The 16,745-nt window shown below is 43.1% G+C and overlaps 1 protein-coding gene across 1 annotated transcript in view; it reads left to right on the top strand.

Moving 5' to 3' along the window:
• The first annotated feature begins 2,051 nt into the window (after positions 1 to 2,051).
• Positions 2,052 to 16,745, top strand: part of LOC140737235 (4-trimethylaminobutyraldehyde dehydrogenase-like) — a 39,618-nt gene continuing 24,924 nt past the window's right edge. Inside the window, exons 1-2 of the mRNA XM_073063547.1 lie at positions 2,052 to 2,441; positions 14,058 to 14,203. Coding sequence (XP_072919648.1) covers positions 2,276 to 2,441; positions 14,058 to 14,203 — 312 coding nt within the window. The 5' untranslated portion in view covers positions 2,052 to 2,275. The remainder of the gene's footprint in view (positions 2,442 to 14,057; positions 14,204 to 16,745) is intronic.

Below are 16,745 nucleotides of genomic sequence, written 5' to 3'. Positions count from 1 at the left end.
GAGGATCAGAGGGATCTTGTGGTCAGAGTCCATAGGACACTCAAAGCTGCTGCGCACGTTGACGCTGTGGTTAAGCAGACATACGGTTCATTGGCCTTCATCAATCGTGGGATTGAGTTTAGGAGCCGAGAGGAAATGTTGCAGCAATATAGGACCCTGGTTAGACCCCACTTGGAGTACTGTGCTCAGTTCTGGTCACCTCACTACAGGAGGGATGTGGAAATCATAGAAAGGGTGCAGAGGAGATTTACAAGGATGTTGCCTGGATTGGGGAGCATGCCTTATGAGAATAGGTTGAGTGAACTTGGCCTTTTCTCCTTGGAGCGATGGAGGATAAGAGGTGACCTGATGGAGGTGTATAAGATGATGAAAGACAGTGATCGTGTGGACAGTCAGAGGCCTTTTCCCAGGGCTGAAATGGCTAGAATGGGAGGGCACAGATTTAAGGTGCTTGGAAGTGGGTACAAAGGAGATGTCGGGGTAAGTTTTTCATGCAGAGTGGTGAGTGTGTGGAATGGGCTGCCAGTGATGGTGGTGGAGGCAGATACAATAGGGTCTTTTAAGAGACTTCTGGATAGGTATATGAGGCTTAGAAAAATAGAGGGCTATGGGTAACCCTAGGTAATTTCTAAAGTAAGGACATGTGCGGCACAGCTTTGTGGGCCAAAGGGCCTGTATTGTGCTTTAGGATTTCTATGTTTCTATCCTTCTCGCACCCCACCTTTGTATTATAAACTGTCTTACATATATTACTCTTGATCCAGATTATTGAATGATATTGTGAACATTTGAAGCCCAGCAGCACCAGACAAGCACAACCTCCTTACCTAAAAAGTCTAATTGTTGTTTTGTCTTTTAGTTCATTTATTAATTCCTCCGATATGCCAACCCTTTATACTGTGTGCCCTAATTTTGCTTATAGCTCCTTATTTTGTAGTTTATCTAAGGAATTATTTGGATTCTGGAAATCCAAATAAACCACATCATTTGTTTCTCCGTTATTTATTTTGCTAGTTGCAATAAATAAAAATCATAACAGACTTGTCAGCCTTGAATTTCAACATGGACCCATGATAACACTGCCCAATACATTTATTATTTTTCACATGCCTGTTACAACTTTCTTATTAACAGCATTCCTCCCCCTAATCAGGCTATCTATACCTACCTTTTTTCACTGTCCCTTTGAAGAAATAGGGTTGCATTTGCTATCTTTCGATCTATGGGAAATGTATTAAAATCATCAGAAAAATAAAGACTGGAATCTGGAGCAAAAACAAACTGGGAGGAGCTTGTGAGCAGAATCTGTAGAGAAACTGTATGTACTCTCTGAGATACAGGGTTAAGAATGAAAAGTGGAGAATGTAGGAGCTGGTATGAAGAATGGAGGAGGGTGAGAGGAGGCGGTAGGTGATAGGTAGACAGAGAAGAGATAGGAGGTGATATAAGATACGAGGCGGATAGAGCCAGGTGGAGAAAGGGGGTGTGAAGCGATTTTGGAAATGTCATTAAAATCATTGGAAATTTGCATCCAATATCTCTATAGACACCATTAAAACTCCGATGCAGGTAATCAAATCCCAAGGGCTCGTCCTGCAGACCTATTAATTTCTCCTTTTTTAATTCTATTATTATTTTCTTTTGATTTCCTTATTCACGCCAGACCTACAGTTTCCCACTGTTGGAGGTAAAATGTTTTATTTCTCTCCTATTCCTTATTCCGCATGATCTCCCATCTTGGTCAGTGAGGGACTCGCATATACTTAATTAATATTTTCTCCGTCATATATAGCCTTTGAAGTTCTCTCGGTCTGTCTTCGTTTCCCTTTACCCTACTGGTATTCTAGTTTCCTTTACCCTTTTCATTATTTTGATGAATCATGAAGTTTTCCCAGTCCTAGAACAGCCTATTTTTATACAAGCAACTTTCCAATGGGGCGGGCTCCAAGCTTGATTGGCAGGTGCATTACTCAATCAGCTTCACCCTGCCCGGAGCTTCCCGCATCTCTCTTGTATCGCTACAACTTTGTCAGTATACGCCCCTTGCTCCGGACTCCTCCAATTAGAGCAAGAAACGGCTGTGCAGTTGTAGTTCAAGGGTTGATACGAAGTTCTTTCATTACAGAGTCCATTTACTCGGTTGCATTTTTTAAAGAAGAATCTGCTTGCTCCCCTTAGACATTTTGAAACAAAGAAAATACGGCAGATTCTGCTGCAGAAGTCTTTACTTTTTGCAAACTGCCCTGCCAGCATTGCTGGGCCCAGCAAGGCCTCGATGGAAATCTTACGCACTCGGCTGATTCCAGTTTCTCTGCTCCGTGCCGCCTCCACGGGGGCGTTTCAGATCAAGGAACCGTTCAACTACCGACACGGAGGCCGGGTGCAGCCGTGTGCAGGCGGAGGGGACAGCAAGCGGGAACAAGTGCATGAGCCCGCCACAGGTACAGTGGCTTGATGTGGAGTGAAGGTATTGTCTGTAGCCACCACGACTGGTATTATGACTTTTAAACGTAGAAATTAGGAACAGGAGTAGACCATGCATTATGAGGAAAGATTGAATAGGTTAGGACTTTATTCCTTGGGACGTAGAAAACTGAGGGAAGATTGATTGAGGTATCCAAAATCATGAAAGGTAAGTGCGAGCAGGCTTTTTCAAAACATTGAGGTTGGGTGGGACTACAGCTAACGGTCATGGATTCGACAGACAGACAAACATACTTTATTGATCCCGAGGGAAATTGGGTTTCGTTACAGCCGCACCAACCAAGAGTAGTGAAGAAATATAGCAATATAAAACCATAAATAATTAAATAATATTAAGTTAATCATGCCAAGTGGAAAAATAAGTCCAGGACCAGCCTATTGGCTCAGGGTGTCTGACACTCCGAGGGAAGAGTTGTAAAGTTTGATGGCCACAGGTAGGAATGACTTCCTATGTCGCTCAGTGTTGCATCTCGGTGGAATGAGTCTCTGGCTGAATGTACTCCTGTGACTAACCAGTACATTATGGAGTGGATGGGAGTCGTTGTTCAAAATGGCATGCAACTTGGACAGCATCCTCTTTTCAGACACCAACATCTTTTCAGACTCTTTTAAGGGTGAAAGGTGAAAAGTTTAAGGGGAACATGAGGGGAAACATCTTCACTCAGGAACATCTTCACTCGTGAGTATATGGAATGAGCTGCCAGCGCATGTGAGCTGGATTTCAACGTTTAAGAGAAGTTTGGACAGGTACATGGATGTTAGGGGCATAAAGGGCTATGGTTGCAGTGGAGGTCGATGGGAGCAGGCAGCTTAAATGAGATGGGCTGAAGAGCCTGTTTCTGTGTGTACTTTTCTGTGACTCTATTGGGCGAGAAGTGGAGATGAAGTTCACGGAGTGGGAGGCTCTGGGTATCCTGCTGCGCTGAGCTGATTCCAAAACTGCATTTTTTTAAATCTGACAAACCCAGCTAGAGCAGTTTGTATGCCAAGCCGTGATGTATAGAATACTTCCTATGGTGCATCCGCAAAAACCGGTGAAGGTGGACGGAAATGAATTTCTTGACAATAGTGCCTTTGTCATTGGTTCAGGACAGTCTAATCCTTGAATATATTTAATGATCAAAATAAATTTATTATCAAAGTATGTATATGTCACCATATGCTACCTTGAGATTCATTTAGAGTCAAAGAACACTACAGCACAGAAACAGGCATTTCGGCCCATTGGCCCGTACCAAACATTCCCATATCCTGATCCTAGCCCTCCATTCTTCTCACAGGAAAACACAGAAATACAATGGAAAACTATATGCAACCCACTCACCAGCTCATACACCAACTTGGCTCATTATAAAGCAAGTACATTTACCTATTTTCAACCTTATCAAACAATTAACAGAGAAAGAGAAAGAAATATAAAGGGGGCGATTACAGTTAAACAAGTCTAAATGTGCACATAAACGTTGGACCTCATTTCTGTAGCAGCAGGGAGTAGCTTTATTTATGGCGCTGAATTCTCCTCACAAACCACAGGTCTAACATCCCTTCTTTCAATCCTCCACCTCGTTAAGCAGTCCTTGCGATCGGGCCTTGCCTTCGGATCGGAAACTCCAGGCATTTTCCCTGGTGCTTTTCTCTTTGCGCCTCCCGCAACAAGACCCAAACCAGACTACTGTCCTTCAGAAAAAAACTTCCTGCCCAGCTCACGAGTATGTTCCATGCCATCCCACTCCTGATTGGCTGACACAACATTCCTAAATTGGACAACATGGCTCTTTATCTTTAGCCAGAGCCGAAACACTCTTACTAGTGGGTCACACTGCTTTTGCAGAAAACTGCTAAAATAAAATACTAAGAGCTAATGTTCAAAAGAAGACAAGTTTAAGTAAAATAAAAGTAATAAAGTAAGTAAATAAATAATACTGAGAACAAGAGTTGTGAGGTCTTTGAAAGTGAGTCCATAGTTGTGGAATCAGATCAGTGTTGAGTTGAGTGAAGCTATCCATGCTGGTTCAGGAGCCTGATGATTGAAGGGTATTAATTGTCCCTGACCTGGTGGTGTGGGTCCTAGGGCTCCTGTACCTCCGTCCCAATGGCAACAGTGAGAGGCGAGTGTGGGCTGGGTGATGGGGTTCCTGTTGTGGCACTCCTTGTAGATGTGTTCAGTGGTGGGGAGGGATGTGCCTGTGATGGGCTTGGCTGTATCCACCACTTGTACCCTCCTTTGTACCCTCTCTAGATTCAGCACATCCTTTTTAAGATAAGGGGCCCAAAACTGCTCACAGTGAGGCCTCACCTGTGCTTTATAAAGTTTCAACCTTGCATCCTTGCTTTTTTATTCTAGTCCTCTTGACATGAATGCTAACTATGCATTTGCCTTCCTCACCATAGAGTCAACCTACAAATTAATCTTTAGGGAATCCTGCACAAGGACTCCCAAGTCTCTTTGCATCTCAGCTTTTTGTATTTTCTCTCCATTTAGAAAATAGTCAACCCTTTCATTTCTTCTCCCAAAGTGCATGACCATACACTTGCTGGCACTGTGTTCCATCTGCCATTTCTTTGCCCATTCTGCACGCGTTGTACTCTTATCTCCCAAAGGGGATGGGTGATGATGTGAATATGGAGTTTCCCAGGAAATTAGAGACAATAAGAGAACAACAGTAATCATGGGTGACTTTAATTTTTACATAGATTAGGCTAGCCCAAGTTAGTAATAATGCAGGCAAATGGGACTTGCTAAGGTAGGCATCATGGTTGGCACGGACCAGGGCCTGTCTCTGTGCTATAAAGCTCTGTGACTTTGTGATTAGTGTAAATACATGCTGGATGGTCAGCGTGGACCTTATGGACTCAGGAGCTTGTTTCAGTCAATGGAGGTTACTTGAGCAAGCAAGAGTCGACTAGAGATTGATTAGTGATAGGCACGCTGTATATTTCTAGGATCTCCTGGGATTCTCTTTTACAGCTGTCTCATATCCTCCTTTTGCCTTCTGATTTCCTTCTTGAAAACTCCTCTGTCCCTTGTGCTTGAGGAATTCACTTGACACCAGCTTCCTCTGCCAGACGTGCACCTTTTTCCTGACCAGGCCTCAATATACCTTGTGAACCAGGGTTGCCTAATCTTGCCAGCCTTGCTCTTCACTCTGACAGGAATATACTGGCCTTGAACTCTTCCTGTCTCACTTTTAAAAACCTCCTATTTGTCAGATGTTTATTTATCTACAAACAAACTCTCCCAATCTACCTTTGCAAGTTCCTGTCTACAGTCATTAAAGTTTAGCTTGCCACAATATAGGATTTTAACTTGTGGATTAGTGTTATACTATTTTTCCATAACTATTCAAAAACTAACTGAATCATAGTCACTGATCGCAACATTCTCTTTCACCGACACTTCAGCCTCATTGCACTGCTGTCCTCTCTCTAGCAGAGCCATCTACATACTACTTGAGAAAACTTTCCTGTACCTAATGAATTCTGCCATATCTAATCACTTTCCACTATGACATTCCTAGTCACTATTAGGGAAGTTAACATCACCTACTGTTACAATCCACAGCTATCTTGGATCTCCCTACATATTTGCTCCTCTAATTTCCACTGACTGCTGCAGGCCTATTGTACAATCCCATCAAAGTGAACACCTCCACTTTATTTCTGAGTTTCAGCCTTGTAGTGTCACTGGACACTCCTCCCAGGAATATGCTCTCTCTGTGTTGCTGTCCCGAATCAAAAATGCAACGCTCTCCTTCTCTCGTATCTCCAGCTTGGCAGCAGTTGTAATTCAGAGCACTGAGCTGACAGTCCTGCCTCTCCCTCAACCAGATTTCTGTTATGGCTGTAACATCCCAGTCCCATGCCACATCTGCCTTGCCTGTTCAGGTTTCTTGCATTAAAGTAAATGTTAAGCCAGCAGACCTTGCCTGTTTCCTGTTGTGCCCCAGCCTGATCTTACTTACGAACTTCCCCCTTTCCCATCCATTTCTCTTAGATTCAACCATTCAGCTACACACTAGCAGCTATTTACACTTCCCAATTAACTTGCTAAATGTTATCTTTGGCACATGGAAATAAACTGCATCACTCAAAGGAAACTCGTACACTCAGAGAGTGCATTGTTAACTCCACGCAAAAGGCTCCTGAGACCGGAAGTCTGGGTTTCTAGTGCTGTGGTCGCTGCGCTGGTGAATTACCTGAAGCAACACACGCTGGAGGAACTTGACAGGTTGGGCAGCATCTACGGAAATTAACAGACAGTTGATGTTTTGGGCTGGGACCTTGCTTCAGGACTGAGAAAGAAGGGGGAAGATGCCAGAATAAAAAGGTGGGAGGGAAGGAGGTATAGCTGGAAGGTAATGGGTGGGTGGGAAAGGTCAAGGGCTGGAGAAGAAGGAATCTGATTGGAGAGGGGAGTGGACCATAGGAGAAGAGGAGCTGGGGGGAGAGGGGCATGGAGAAGTACTGTGCAATGTGCTCTGTGTTTGCATTCAGATTACACTGGATTTCCCTACTTGCGATGCAGCTTTGTAGCTTTGGAAGCAGGTACGGCTTCTGAAAGATGCCGGCAGCATTAAAGGAGTGGAACTGCCTTTGCTTGTGGGGTTGCTGGGATTAGTTGGTGCAGAAACTCGCTTGTAAAACTGGGAAAATTCGCTCATTGAAACACTGAATGGAAGCAGTTTGTGCTGGATTGACTCAGACCACCATCCTCCTGAGGCTGAGGTAGGCTCTGCCCCAGAGTCGCAGGTGTTCAGAATGCGAGAGCAAACCTTCGTGAAGATACCGCAAAGCAGTTTGCACCTGGCAGGAGCAGTTGCCAGTGCAGCCATTGTAAGATGCTTTGCCTACCAGCATGGAGTTTATAAGAGTTGTTCCTCACTGTGCCACGTGGAAACCTTGCCATTTCTTTAGCATTTTTCTGTTTGTTTTTTTACGAGGCTGAGTTGCTAGCTCAGCGCTCAGCCCAGCACAGGTGGAAAGCATGAAAGGAGCCAGCTGGATTCGAACCGGAGATCACTCACCTCGAAGTCTGGTGCAGATGCCACTGCACTGCCCGCCGGCTAGTTTATCAGTAGTCTTATGACTACTTCAATCAGTGGATTGAAGCAGGTTGTGCTCTGTTTTCTTTTGAAACATGCAGACATTAAAAAATATATTCCTATAGTGCTTTTACTGTTTGCTTCAGGTGTTCACTCAAATGTACTGTTGAGGCTTATTTGTCTCCTTTGCCTTCTTTCCTTCATTCCAGCAATTCTACAGTTATCTCAACTAAACAGCAATGATCAAGTAATCTGATTTTGTGTTGTTGATTAAGGGGCTGGGGTACCAGGAGAAATTTCCCCAATAGTTCTTCAGAATGGTGCAATAGTGGAATTCTTGCCTCCACCTGGGAGAACAGACACTTTGTCGACTCATTCAAAGGTTAATACCTTTAACAAAGATGCTCTCCCCAATGTTGAATCTCCAATCCAATTTGGTTTCCACCCAGTCCGAAATTATGTAATTACTGTAAATCCAACGTTTAAATTGTTGTAAAGTTGTTCCTGGTACTGATCATTGTCGGATCCTATATATCATCTTATGTCAATGTGAATACTGACCTTTTTCCCCTTATTTTAATATCTTTCTCACTCATTCCCTGACCCTGCATGCTTTAACCTTATTTAGTGAAGAGTAAGCAGAAAATACAAATTTAGAAAGGAACTGGGGGAGTGTTAGATATTTTTGAGGGGTTTAAAGAAATGGTGTGAAGGCAGGATCCATAATTGTTTACAAAAGGGAAAATATGAATATTTGACAAAATTTAAAGGCATGAAAAGAGAACAAGTGGGTAACCCTTCAGGTACCTAACACAAAAGGACATGGTGTTCTCATCATTAAGTTTAATTTCAGATATAAAAATAGAAAATGCTGGAAGCACTCAGTAAGGCAGTAAAGTGTCTGTGGAAAGAGAAATGGATTTAATGTTTCAAACCATGACTCATTGAAAGGACTTGTTTGAAGGGTCTAACACCTGAAATCGTGACTCTTGGTTTTTGAATTGAATTGACTTCATTGACTTTATTTCTTACATCCTCCACATACCTGAAGAGTAAAAATCTTTATGTTACGTCTCCATCTAAATGTGCAATGTGCAATCATAGTGATTTATAATAATTTATAATAAATAGAACAGTCAATGTAGTATGGAGTACACTCAAATCAGCGTGAGTTCATCAGTCTTGATGGCCTGGTGGAAGAAGCTGTCCCGGAGCATGTTGGTCCTGGCTTTTATGCTGTGGTACAGCTTCCCGATGATAGCAGCTGGAACAGTTTGTGGTTGGGATGGCTTGGGTCCCCAATGATCCTACAGGCTCTTTTTACACACCTGTCCTTGGAAATGTCCTGAATCATGGGAAGTTCACAACTACAGATGTGCTGGGCTGTCCGCACCACTCCCTGCAGAGTCCTGCGATTAAGGGAGGTACAGTTCCCATACCAGGCAGTGATGCAGCCAGTCAGGATGCTCTCAATTGTGCCCCTGTAGAAAGTTTTTGGGATCTGGGGGCCCATACCAAACTTCCTAAACCATCTGAGGTGAAAGAGGCACTGTTGTGCCTTTTTCACCACACAGCTGGTGTGTACAGACCATGTGAGATCCTCGGTAATTGGATGCCAAGGAACTTAAAGCTGTTTACCCTCTCAACCCCAGATCCATTGATGTCAATAAGGGTTAGTCGATCTCCATTCCTCCTGTAATCCACAACCAGCTCCTTTGTTTTTGTGACATTGAGGGAGAGGTTGTTTTCTTGACACCACTGTGTCAGAGAGATGACTTCTTCCTTGTAGGCCACTTTGTTATTGTTTGAGATAAAGCCAATCAATGTAGTGTTGTCGGCAAATTTAATTAGTAGATGGAGCTGGAGTGACGATGCAGTCATGGGTATACAGGGATTAAAGGAGGGAACTTAGTACACAGCCCTGAGGGGCTCCTGTGTTGAGAGTCAGAGGGTTGGAGGTGAGGGAACCCACTCTTACAATCTGCTGACTATCTGACAGCAAGTCCAGGATCCAGCTGCACAAAGCAGGGTCAAAGCCACGGTCGAGCCTGGATGGAACTATGCTGTTGAATGCTGAACTGTAGTCCAAGATTTTCACTTAAGCATCCTTCTTCTTCAGTTGTGTAAGGACGGTATGTAGAGCAGTGGCTATTGTCTGTTGATCATTTGTGTCGGTAGGTGAATTGTAGGGGGTCCAGTGTGGGTGGTAGCAAACTGCAGATGTAATCCTTGACCAGCCTCTCAAAGCATTTGCTTATTATTGAGGTGAGCATGACAGGACACCAGTCATTCAGGCATGTTACCTTGGTCTTTTTTGGTACAGGGACAATGGTGGATAATTTGAAGCAGGAGCTCACTCTACACTGAGAGAGGGAGAGATTAAAGATGTCAGTAAACACACCTGCCACTTGTGCTGCTCACATCCTAAGTACTCACCCTGGGATGCCATCTGGTCCCGCAGCCTTGTGACTGTCCACTCGTTGGAAACATCTGTGTAACTCTGCCTCAGAGATGACCGGGTTGCAAGCTGTAGTGGTGGTTTTCCTCGGAGGCTCAGAGTTAGTGACATCGAACTGAGCATAAAGGCAATTGAGCTCATCTGGGAGAGAGCGCGATGTTGGCGGCACCACTACGTTTGGCTTTGAAGTCTGTGATGGTATGCAGCCCTTGCCACAAGTCACGTGTGCTATTTGTTGTGATTCTTGACTTAATCTGTTCCCTACATTGTTGTTCTGCAGCCTCCATGCCTGATGTCTAGTCGTAGAGAAAGGCAGCACAGAAACAGGCCCTTCTGCCCATCTAGTTCCTGCCAAAACCATTTAAACTGCCAGCTCCCATTAACCTGCAGCGGGACCATAGCCCTCCATATCTCTACTATCCATGTACCTATCCAAACTTCGCTTAAACGTTGAAATTGAGCTCGCATGCACCATTTGTGCTGGCAGGTTGTTCCACACTCTCACGACCCTTTGAGTGACGAAGGTTCTCCTCATGTTCCCCTTAAACTTTTCACCTTTCACCCATAACCCATGACTTCTGATTGTAGTCCCATCCAACCTCAGTGGAAAAAGACTGCTTGCATTTATGCTATCTATGCCACTCATAATTTTGTATACCTCTATCAAATCTCCTCTTAATCTTCTACATTCTAAGGATTTAAGTTTTAGTCTATTTAAGCTTTCCTTATAACTCAGGACCTCCAGACCCAGCAAGAATGTAAATTTTCTCTGCACTCTTTCAAAGTTATTTATATCTTTCCTGTAGGTATGTGACCAAAACTGCACACTATTCACCAAATTAGGCCTCCCCAACGTCTTGTGTTGAAGTTGTATAACATCCCATTTCCCGTACTCAATACATTGATATATGAAGGACAATGTGCCAAAAGCTTTCTTTATGACCCTATCTGCCTGTTACGGCACTTTCAACAAATTATGGACCTGCTTTCTCAGATCCCTTTGTTCTACGACACTCCTCGGAGCCCTACCGTTCACTGTGTAAGACCTACCCTGGTAAGTCCTACCAAAGTGCAACATCTTCCACTTGTCTCCATTAAATTCCATTTGCTGTTTTTTCAGCCCATTTTACCATTTGGTCCAGATCCTGCTGCAAGCTCTGATAATCTTCCTCGCTGTCCACTACACCCCCAATCTTGGTGTCACCCGCAAATTTGCTGATTCAGTTAACCACTGTCTGCTGAGTGTTTCTAGTATCTTCACTTTTTATTTCTGATTTCAAACTTTTTTTTGTATGGATTTTCATTAGGTGTACATTGTTCCTTTTGTAGCTCTAAGCTTCTGCATTGTGTTTGGTTTTGTATGTGTTTTAAGCCAGCTAATGTTTGTAACAGCTGCTCAGCGCCCCCTGTCAACTGGCACCCAGACTCTGGTGACTATGCAGATGCTTCTGGTCATGCTGGTAGCTTATATACAGTATTCTGTTGCATAAGATAGCAGGTGGAGTCACTGCCTGCAAGAACCTTTATGAATTACTCATATTGTTAAACGTGGAATAGAAATGCAAGTTGTCATTTTGCCAATTTATTTCTCATCAAATCTGGCACATCCCCGATGACTAACCAGCTTCTATAGGTGCTCCATAGAGAGCATTCTATCCAGATGCATCAGAGCTTGGTATGGGAGCTCCTGCCTCTGTCCAAGACTGCAGGTAATTGCAGAGAGCCCAGTCAGTCCATCATGGAAACCAGCCTCCGTCCACTGACTCCATCTACACTTCCTGCTGCCTCACGAAAGCAGCCAAAATAACCAGATTCCTCCCACCCCCACCCCAGTAATTTTCCCCTCTTCCTTCTCCCATTGGGCAGAAGATACAAAATGTTGAGAACATGTACCATCAGGCTCAAGGACATCTTGTATCGCACTTTTATAAGACCATTGAACCGACCTCTTTTATGCTATAGATGAACTCCCGATTTCCTAATCTCCCTTGTGGTCCTTGCACTGTACTTTCTCTGTAGCTATAACATAATATTCTGAATTCTGTGTATTTTTTTTCTTTTTGTACTACCTCAATGCAGCTGTGGATGGCATGTTAACGAAAGCTTCTCACTGTACCTTGGTACCCTTGACAATGATAAACCAAATACCAGTTACGGGTTCATCAAGCTGAGATGAATTGGCCCCATTATCAAAACTTTCCCTAGTTGAAGATTTAGTTCTTCATTGTGACAGCATGGAAGATAGATAGGTGTTGTAACATCCTTACAGATTGGTGAGTCTTGCTTCACTTGTAAGTAAATGATCGGAAAAACGGAGAGGAAGAGTTTATCTGGACTTGGACAGACAGCGATAAATCAAAAATATTTAGAGTGGCTTTGTTAAAGGGTCATACTGTCTAATGAATTTGATTAAAATTTTCAAAGCAGCATTTGAATATACTTATCAAGTGACGGCCCAGATTGGAGGTGAAAGCCAGTTTCGCTTGCTCTCTGCAATGTTGATCATTCTTTCCAGGGTGCTGGAGCCTTTCGCTGCAGTTGCTCCCAGGTACAATCAGTTGCTTGGTCAGTTTAAACGTAGACTGAAAAGACAGGGTGTAGGGATCCAAGGCGAGAGCTGATTTTGCTCACTCTCTGTGATGGGCACTCCTCTCTCCATGGTGCAGAGACTAAGCAGACCACCCCGGCTGCTGTGCTCTGTGCTTGTTAATGTGTTGAACTGATAAGACCATAAGATATAGGAACAGGATTAGGCCATTTGGCCCATCGAGTCTGCTTCCCCCATTTCATCATAGCTGATCCAATTTCAGCCCCAATCTCCTGCCTTCTCTCTGTATTCCTTCATGCCCTGACCGATCTAGAATCTATCAGTCTCTGCCTTAAATGTACATAGAAACTTGCTGAAGAGGTTCTTTCTCATCTCCATTGCAAAGGGATACCCCTCTATTTTGAGGCTATGTCCTCTGGTCTTAGACACTCCCACCATAGGAAACCACATCCATTCTATCAAGACCTTTCACCACTCGAAAGGTTTCATTGAGGTCACTTCTCAGTCTTCTAATTTCTAGTGATTACAGGCCCAGAGCCATTAAATGCTCTTCATGTGACAAGCCATTTCATCTTGGAATCATTTTTGTGAACCTCCTTTGAACCCTCTCCAGTTTCAGCATAACCTTTCGAAGATAAAGGGCTCAAAAACGCACACAGTAGTTAAGTGAGGCTTTGGGCCTGCTCCAGTGTTCGGATCTGAGAACTGATCAATGTTGTTCTGAATGTTGTTGCTGGCTTCAGTTGTTTGCATGATTTGTGTTTTATTTTCTTCCTTTTGCACATCAGGTGTTGGTCCTTTATTATTTTTTTTAATTGGATTCTTTTAGGTTTCTTGTTTTGTGGCTGCCTGTAGGCAAACAAGTCTCAAGGTTGTATAATTTAAACATTCTTTGATAATAAATGTACTTTGAATTTTTGAATCTAGAATCATTGAATATAGTGTTTGGTAGCAATTGTCTTTCTGAAATTACATTTACAGATAAATTACCTGTACAGGTCTTCCAATGTGTAGGGGAGATATTCCAACTTGCTCTTTTACTGTCATATGATAACCTTTCCAGTCAGAAATATGTGAGTTTTGTGTAATTTGAACCAGGGAGGCTTCAGTCAAATACTATGATCCTATACTCACAAACTTCTGAGGAGGATGTTTTGGCTTGGATGAAAGTGAAATGCTAAGACAAATCGTTGATATTTTAAGCAAATGGCTGCTCATTGGAAGTATTCTGAAGCAAAGTTCTTGGCCTGAAATATTGACTTTAGCTTTCTCTCTATAGCTGCTCCCCAACCTGCTTGCTTTTCCTCTTTTATTTAAGATTATGAACATTTTGCAGCAGTTGCTTTTGCAAAAGATTCAGCTTTCACAATTCAGGCTATCAATCGAAAGTGGAATATTCCTAAACTGTGTGTGTTCTAAGTAAGCCAATTGATTTAGTAATTGAGCAAATTCTAAGAATTTGAATATTTCACACTAGAGGCTTTCCCTCCATGATTTGTGTTGTTTTCTTGTTTTTTTACTGTAGGTCGTGTGATATGTGACTTCGTTTGTTCAGGGGAACAGGAGATTGATCTGGCTGTGCAGAGCGCCAGGGAAGCATACACAACTTGGAGTCGACTCTCAGGGTTAGAGAGAAGTCGCATCTTACTAGAAGCTGCAAGACTCATAAGGGTATGAGAAATGTATTAATGACCGTGTTTGGATTTGTATAGCTATGTCAAGACAATGTTGGAAAATAGTTCTAAGGAGATATAGTCAGTCAAAATTTCACACTACGCCGTATCATTAGTGTGAGTCACTCAAAAAGGTAGATAAAAATTACAGAGCAGAGAAATGGGCCCTCAACGTTCTGAGTCTGGGCCCACTAACATCAACTATTGACTGACATTAATCCTACACTAATTCCATTTTATTCTCCCTAAGCTCTCACCATTTGCTCCCAGATTCTACCACTCACCTATGTACTAGGGGCAATTTATAGTAGCCAACACCATCTCCCCTGCAGTTGCCTGTGGAATGTGCAGGAAACGGGAACACCTGGAGGAGTCGCACATGGTCACAGGTGGAATGTGCAAACTCTATGCAGACAGCATCAGCGGCCGGTCTCGATGTCTGAGGCAACAGATCTGCCATCTGCCACTGTGTCATGCAAACTGGTGTAGCAAATGCCTTAAAGAAGGGTCACGATAGAGAGTGTGAGTGTGTTAAGGCGGCCATTTTGGAGTTTGGTGCTTGATGCAGAGGAGCTCAGGGTTGAAGGTTCAGAAGCTGGTGAAGATCAGATGGAACAAAGCTTTGTGGGGGAAAAGTGGCACCCTGATGGAAATGTTTAAAGTGAGGTATTCCTGGACTGGGAGCCAAAGCTGCACAGGAAGCATCTGGAGGGCCCTGGGACTTGATTGAGCTCAGAGCATTATCCTTGATAGACAAGTTCATGAAGAGTAATGGCTGAGAGGCTGGCCAAGAGTAAAATAGTCACGGCAAAAGCATTGATAATGGAAGATAAATCGTTGATGCTGTCAGTGGACAATTTTAATGTGTTATATATGCAAAAAATAAACAAATCGAGAATGTTGCGTACAAGAATTACTGAGCAGAAACCAAGTACTTTAGAAAATACGAGTATCCCCATTTGTGGTAAATAAGTAACATAATATCATAAGATATAGGAACAGAGTTAGGCCATTTAACCCATCGAGTCTAATCTGCCATTTCATCATGGCTGATCCAAATTTCCATTCAGCCTCAATTTCCTGCCTTCTCCCCATATCCCATCATGCCCTGACCAGTCAAGAATCTATCAACTTCTGCCTTAAATGTACATAAAGACATGGCCTCCACAGCTGCCTGTGGTGAAGAACTTTCCAAAGATTCACCACTTTCTGTCTAAAGAAATTGCTCTTCACCTCTATTCTAAAAGGACGCCTCTCTATTCTGAGGCTGTGTCCTCTGGTCTTAGACTGTCACACCATAAGAAACATCCTCTCCACACCCACTCTATGGAGGCCTTTCACCATTCCATAAGACATCGGAGCAGAATTAAGGCCATTTGGCCTGTCAAGTCTGCTCCGTCATTCAATCATGGCCGATCCTTTTTTCCTCCCCTCCTCAGCCCCACTCCTGGCCTTCTTCCTGTAACCTTTGATGCCATATCCAGTCAAGAACCTATCAATCTCTGCCTTAAATACGCCCAATGACCTGGCCTCCACAGTTGCCTGTGGTAATAAATTCCACAAATTCACCACCCTCTGACTAAAGAACTTTCTCCACATCTCTGTTTCAAATGGACACCCCGTATCCTGAGGCTGTGCCCTGTTCTCCTAAATGTCTCCCACCATGGGAAACATCCTTCCCACATCTACTCCGTCTAGGCCTTTCAGCATTTGAAAGGTTTCAATGCGATCCCTCTTCATCCTTCTAAATTCCAGCGAGTACAGATCCAGAGCTATCAAACATTCCTCGTATGATAACCCTTTCATTCCTGGAATCACCCTTGTGAACCTCCTTGGAACCTCTCCAATGCCAGCACATCTTTTCTTGGATAAGGAGCCCAGAACTGATCACAATACTCACGATGAGGCCTCACCAGTGTTTTATAAAAGCCTCAGCATCGCATCCTTGCTCTCGTATTCTAGACATCTTGAAATGAATGCCAACATCGCACTTGCCTTCCTCACCAGCGATTCTGCCTGCAAATTAACCTTTAGGTTGTTCTGCACAAAGAATCCCAAGTCCCTTTGCATCTCAAATTTTTGGATGTTCTCCCCATTTAGAAAATAGTCTGCATATTTATTTCTACAACCAAAGTGCATGGCAATGCATTTTCCAACATTATATTTTATTTGCCACTTCCTTGCCCATTCTCCTAATCTGTCTAAGTCCTTCTACACTCTACCTGTTTCCTCAAGACTAGCTACCTATTTAAATTAATCAGCCTATTTAAATTGATCTCCATAGACTAATTGCAAATTGGAACATCAAAGTACAAGTACATTTTATTATCGGGAGTGTATGTATATCACCCCATACAACCCTGAGATTCATTATCCTGTGGGCATACTCAATAAATCCATAGAATGGTTACTATAACAGGATCAATGAAAGATCAATTAGAGTGCAGAAGACAACAAACTGTGCAAATGCAAATATAAATAAATAGTAATAAATAATGAGAACATGAAATAATAGATAAAATGTCCTTAAAGTGAGATCA

This window comes from Hemitrygon akajei, chromosome 12, assembly GCF_048418815.1.
Source record: "Hemitrygon akajei chromosome 12, sHemAka1.3, whole genome shotgun sequence".
Lineage (NCBI taxonomy): Eukaryota > Metazoa > Chordata > Chondrichthyes > Myliobatiformes > Dasyatidae > Hemitrygon > Hemitrygon akajei.
Note: the sequence above shows the minus strand (reverse complement) of the source record. Positions and strands in the feature narration are given on the sequence as shown.